The 6,860-nt window shown below is 30.8% G+C and overlaps 1 protein-coding gene across 1 annotated transcript; it reads right to left on the bottom strand.

Annotated features, from left to right (window-relative positions):
* LOC104786786 (abscisic acid 8'-hydroxylase 2) lies at positions 1,467-5,938 on the bottom strand. Its single transcript, XM_010512234.1, has 8 exons — positions 5,591-5,938; positions 5,008-5,329; positions 4,432-4,584; positions 3,786-4,034; positions 3,223-3,312; positions 2,940-3,125; positions 2,544-2,662; positions 1,467-1,739 (listed from the first exon to the last, which is right to left on the bottom strand). Exons 1-8 carry the CDS (start codon positions 5,836-5,838, stop codon positions 1,649-1,651), a joined length of 1,458 nt encoding a protein of 485 aa, XP_010510536.1. The 5' UTR covers positions 5,839-5,938; the 3' UTR covers positions 1,467-1,648.

Raw genomic sequence — 6,860 nt, 5'->3', positions numbered from 1 at the left:
GGTCATACTCTGATTTCGACCCGTAGTTGGTACTACTATTTTTGTTTGGTGCAATATCAAATTCGTTAATTATACATTTGGTAAAGCCAAAAATATCCAACAAAACATGTATTGACCCGTGATTTGATATTACAAATTGATGTGATCGTGTTTAGAGATCTTAATATACCAAATTTACAAATTGAAGTTATTGGTATAACATGTTGTATATTAATTTTATAGGTGAAAATTACAATTAGATTATGTATATTATCAATATTATATACTTATTATTGTTTATATAGTGAATATTATGTATAAACAATTAAGTTTTAGCCAATTAAATAGTTTGTTATTATTTCCTAAGATTTATGAAACAATAAATAGAGTTTTTTTATTTTGTAAACAAATTTAAACTTTTCTTTTGTTAGTTATTAGAATAATTAAAATATAATAGCATTTTTGTAATATGTCACATTAGAAACTGGTTAAATTTTTAATAACATAGGTTAAATATATATATATATATATATATATTTTTTTTTAAAATAGAAACAATGTTGTATCCTAATTTTAATATATATTTGTTATTATTAAATGATTTAGATATGTAAATATTTAATTTTAGTTTTATAAATAAATTTAAGTTTTATAATTTTCTAAAGAGTTTGTTATTGTTTTCTAAGATTTCTGAAACAATAAATAGAATCTGTTTAATTATTTTATTATATAATTTTGAAATAATTTTATTATTATTTTGTTAAATAATTTCAAAATTATTTTATTAATAATTTCTTATAATCTAATAAATGAATAATTACTATTTTTTAGATAATCATTTTCAAATTACAATAAATTAATTTTAAGATTCTATTATTATATTTTGTATTAAAATACAGTGATATTTTGTATAATATTTTACATAGAATATGATTATTTGTTTAAAAGGTTGCTTAAATAAATATAGAGATTAAACTTTACAACTAGTATATAAACAGAATACGCATGCTTCCGTACAAAACAATTACGTCGACCTCAGCTTTATATGTCTGAACGGAATCTTAAACAATGATCCGATAAAGGAAACAAACGAATATTTTTATTGGTTGAGAACTTGAAACTAATAGATCAAATATTCGTTTGTTAATAAAAAAAAGTAGATTAAATATTTAGGATCTGGAAAATCTTGTAAATAAATCAAAGGTTACGAAGATTCAAAAAAAAAAAAAAAAATCAAAGTCCTTGAATGCACCGAAACAAAAATTCAGATGCAAACATGAAACATTTATCAATTTTAAAATCTGAATATATGTGTGTGTAATTTCCTCTAACACAATTTCTCAAAATTTGGTTGGCTCGGATCCAAACACAAATATTTCAACGCAACTGTCACAACATGATAGCAATAAGCTAGTTGGATGAGAGCAATAATAAGCTAGTTGGAGATCTATAATAGTATTCGAAGATATCTAAACTAGTCCAACCAATGAAAATAAAATTTATTTATTAATTGCAACTTTACATAAATAATAATATATTTACAAAAAGAAAACGGGCCAAAATTGGAGGCCATTTTAAAGATGAAAAAAAACTCTACTTGTAGAGCAACTAAATTATTTGATTAAAAATAATATAAACAAAAAAAAAAGTTCCAAATATGCCTTAGGCTTTAAATTGGAGTTACTCTTATCGGTAAACCCTTCTTTGGCACTGGGAAAGGACCATACTGTATTCCTTCATCGCCTCCTTCAACTTTCCACCTGCAAATTAAAATCCAAACCTCATTAATTATATTATACAATCATCAATAATTTGATGACTGATAGTAATACTAAGTTATACAAACAATCTCAGAAAAAAACGAGATTCACATCTTTTGTGTTGGACCATATATGGGCAAGGTACTAATTTGACAGGTCGCCGATTCACATGTTTTGACAATTCTTTTTTGGGGTACTACAAATCAATGTTATCAACATATATATCTACTTACTAACACAAACACAAACGCACACACAAATACAAATATCTACTCAAGAAGTTCTCAAGAATAAAACAAAAACTAAAGATTGATTCTTATATTAGATCTCTTATACAGCTGGCGATCTCTTTCCAATTCTTTATCATCACAAGTTTTTTTTTTCACGCCATGGGTCCAATGACTCTTTATTAACACTAGTTCACATCTTCAATAAAACACGAAATTAAGATACAAAAAACCAAACATTTTAAATGCATATATGACAATATGACATCATAAAGTGATGACGTCGTACAATATATAAATTTGGAGTCGAATATAGATTATGCAATTTACGTTTGCAAGCAATATTTACGTTTGCCAGCAATATTTACGTAGATAATATCTATATTATATATATTTTCAGGAAATTTGAAGTTTTGTAATTGTTAAACTCAGAAAAATAGAGAATGAAAATTCAAAACTTTATAAACTCTAACTTGGTGAAGAATGGCATATAATAGAACTGAGACACAAAATTAGAGTTCTTCATTAAAAAGCTCGAAAATATTATATACCAAAAGAAAATAATTACAATATATACCTGAAGGAAGTAGTGAGGTGGTGAAGGAGGATAAGCATCTCAAGTTTAGCCAGCTCACTTCCTGGACATGAGTGCACTCCATTCCCAAATGGCATGTACGTGTAAGGTTTTGGTGACACCTGTCAACATCACAAGATGTGAGATGTCATCTACATGCAATGCAAGTCTATCCAAGTCCCCACAAAGTTGACTAAACCCTAGATTTTGACATTGAGTTCGTTCGATGTTTTACTCTTCATCCATCTATCTTTCACCAACAATAATTTTTCGTTGGTACGCATCCATATACCACAGGACTAGTAGTCGAGAGTCATTGTTCCATGTCTCAGTCACCTTATTATCTACCCATGCATAATGATCTACGTAGTTGATAATCTTATTTCATTATAGATATACCTCGAATCTAGAAGGATCAAATTTTTCGGGATCGGGGAAATATTCAGGAGAGTGATGGATTCGCCGGAAAAGAGGAAGAACCTTCCAACCCTTTGGGATCAAGTAGCCTTCAAATTCGACGTCTTGTACTGCTTCTCTAAATGTAAAGGACAATACACTTGCTGCTCTTTGTGTCTCTTGTATCACCTACCAAAAGTACGTATCATAACACCATTAATTGATTGTACCATCGAACATTATAATGACATCATCATTACAAATGATACATTGAAATGGTATATACCCTTGAAGTCAGTGGCATTTTTCTTGTATCTTCCCATGAGATTCTCCGCTTTTCTTCTCTTATTTTTTGTCGGATGCGTAGTTGCTCCCTCTATTAAATTGAAAATAAGGATAAGAATATTAAATGGCTTCTTGGCTAGAAAACAATTTTTTATATCAGAATTGGAAAAGTGCAATAACAAAACCATAATTATAAAATCGTGTGCTATTAAATAAAATAATATACTAACATATTTGTGGAAAAATCCATCAGAAACCAAATGTACCATCAAAGGTTAGAAAATATTCATCATTTAAATGTATGTAGTATGATAGTTTAAAAAAAACTATTGTAATGGAGGCAAGAGATATAACTATTTCATTTCAGAAAAAAAAGAGAGGAGATATAACTATTTTCTCAAACCTTTTGTTGCGATAACATCTTTCCATATATGAAACCTTTTGTTGGTTCAAAATCAAATCCTATCCTTAAACAGTTAAGACACTATTTTCTAGATGATCCTTAATTAACATGCAAAAGATAAACTTGAAAAGTAAAGAAAAATTAAAAAGAAAGTTGCTTACGGTGACTTCTTGAAGGAGATTGGGGTTGTCGTGTAAGTACTTGAGAAGCCAAGTTAAGACAGAAGCGGTGGTGTCGGTGGCAGCGAAGATTACCCCGATGATGTTGTCGGCGATCTGTGAATCACTCAACCCGTTACGTTTCTGATCCTTTGCTCCGAGAAGTACTCCCAAGAGTCCTCCTCCTTCTCTCCCACTCTCCCTTCTCTTCTTTATCATTCTCCTTAATTCTTCACTTAATTCCCTTCGTGCCTTAATTTTCCAATTACCAAAAATAAAACATTCATTTATGGGATTGAGATTAACCCTAATTTATGCATCATTTATTTTTTTATTAAAACACTCAATAAAATAGAATAAAGTGAATGGAAGTATTTTCATCACATCAACAAACATCTATGTCTTGAAGATGACTTTGTCTTTATGTTTTTGTGAAAAGAATCTACAACCTATGTCAAATAATATCGCACACGTGTGGTCCCCAAAGACCTAAACTGTACAATCTTGTTGCCCAATTCTTTTGTGGTATTTTACGAATCTACATTGAATTGTCACGTTCAACGTACGCATTACTTAACAGAATTTAAAGAATCATCTCTATCTACCCCGATCATGAGCTTCATATATACATAGTTCATAAGTTTTATACCTTCATGGATTTGTGAAAAAGTGTGCCAGGTAAGTTTAGAGGCATGGAGTTGTAACCCTTTTCTAGACGTTGATAAAGAAGCTTAATTGCTTCAATTTCAGTGGGCTCCTCTTTGTCTCCAAACGCTGACATGATCGCCACATCGAATGCATACTACACCCACAAATCCAATTTCCTCTCAAATCAATACTTTCATAAAGATTCGATACAAAACAAAACCATATATAGCGGACCCTCAAACACCATGGTTCTGCTATTCAAAATAAATAAATAAAAAACTTCTAAGTGTATGTTTTAGATTTTGTCCACATATTTAATTAGAAAAAAGCAAACAAACAAATATCTTTACAGGACATTTTTCCTGAATGGAATTTTTATTTCATATGATTGTAGTGTACAAAACAAAATTTAGTCATAAAACAAATTTCAAGTTTGTTTTCTTTCCTGAACTATTCTTTTTCCTTTAAGAAAGTGAGGCCCGCAAAATTTGGAAATCATTTTTGTCAATATTTTCTTTTCGAATGCCTCAAAGGACCGTCCATGCATATAACCCAAAAATAGATCAAAGAGACATACTCGTTTCATGTATTCGAGGGTGTTGATGGACTTTTGTGATGTCCAAGAGGAGAGGGTTTGGAGGACAAGGAGCTCGATGTGAGAGACGGTTGGTCTGAGAGCAGAAGGCATGAAAGATGACTGAACGAGCCGCTTGAGGGTAGAATGGTACGGACCTTGGTGGAAAAAGAGAGCATCTGGTCCAATCATACGCTCTTTGCTAGAAGGGTAAGTTGGCTTGAACAAGTGCGCTTTGCTCACTAAGACCATTCGAGCCGCCTCTGGACTGCTTATCATCACACATGGACATCCCAATATGTGCGTCTTGAATATATCCCCGTACCTGCGGATCCCATTTTTCACACTTAGATTATTTTTCGGAATTTGTGCCACAAAAACATATTTTTATCATAAGAAAAGTGATTATTATGACTAAATTAATAGTGAAAAGACTTGAATTTAGTTGGATTGGTAATGTGAATCCTTCAACCATCTAATTTATTGGTTAACGGATACATATTGAACGATACACCTAAGGTTAATATATATGTCATTAATTCATGCCTATTTATGTATGTAGCTACGTAGGAGAAGAAAAGAGTACTTGTTTTGGCGAGTGGCGAAGAAGGAATTGGGATTTTCTGTGTAGAGGCGGAGTGTCTCTCCTATGTAAGGCAACCCCATAGAGCCAGGCGGTAGCCGTCGTCTTTTCTCTTTCCGGTGCAACCGCCATTGAAGCACTAACACTACTACTACTATTACAACTACACTTGTTATTGTGATTAGTGCCGATTCATCAGCATAAACAGAGGAGAAGAAAATAAAAGAAGATGGTGTCGATGACATTTGCATTATCAGGAAGTGATTTAGGTGAATTATTTTTCTATATGAATATGTAGTTTTAGTTAGGAATTGTGTGTGTGTTCGTTCTTGTTAGTGACTTTTGCTTGAAGATTATTAAGGGGTTTATATAGCTATAGTTGAGGTGGAAAGACACTTCATTCCTGGCCTTTCTTTCTTTTTTTTACAAAATTTATTTTTATGACAATTTTATACAATTTATTTTTATGACAATTTTATAATAATCCCAATTTTGCCGCCAATGAATATACCGTATTATTTGCAAAATAAAAATAACAATACCGTAAATCTTTTTTTTTTCGTATTTACTTTTTTTGCAGTTCAAAAACATTTGCCGACGGTTCTTTGGTCCAATAAACACAAAGTTGGAAACTGCATATAGGCTACAAATAGAATATGCTAGAAGAATAGAAGATATACATACCGTTATATAATTTAGAATTCTTATCAACAATTGATTTTAATTTTTCTCTGTAGATATTTTATACGCACAAAGTTTTCGGCGCTGAACTCTTCATGTGGTTATTGTTCACCTAAATTATATATTCAGGATGATTTTATATTTCTTTGTTGATAAGAAAATATGTACGGAACAAGAAAGGAGAAAATAATGTGCAAGTTCATTGGTATTTGTGTATTTGGACTGTATTAGCGTTTTTATTTTACTTGCCCTTTGGCTAACCCCACACTACACTTTAGTGACCACAGAAAAACAAAGACCTTAGTTCATCATTTTTTTCCTCTTGAGATAATTGGGATCCACTGAAAATGTTGTATGGTTGAGTTCTCTTGTCAGCAAGAAAAAATCTAGCAAAGTTAAAACTCTTTTCTTCTTCTTCTTCTTCTTCTTTTTTTTTGGTTTTTCTTGTAGAAATTATTAATGCTTCCATTAGATAAACAAATACTACGTTTGATTTTTTCTATTTTTGTTTTTGTTTTTGTTTTATGAGGATGAATCTTTTTCTCTGTACGATGTGATAGTTAATTATTTTTATGTATACACAGTGACAGTA

The sequence above is a fragment of the Camelina sativa genome, chromosome 5 (assembly GCF_000633955.1).
Source record: "Camelina sativa cultivar DH55 chromosome 5, Cs, whole genome shotgun sequence".
Taxonomy (NCBI): Eukaryota; Viridiplantae; Streptophyta; class Magnoliopsida; order Brassicales; family Brassicaceae; genus Camelina; species Camelina sativa.
This window is presented reverse-complemented; position numbering and strand designations above follow the sequence as displayed.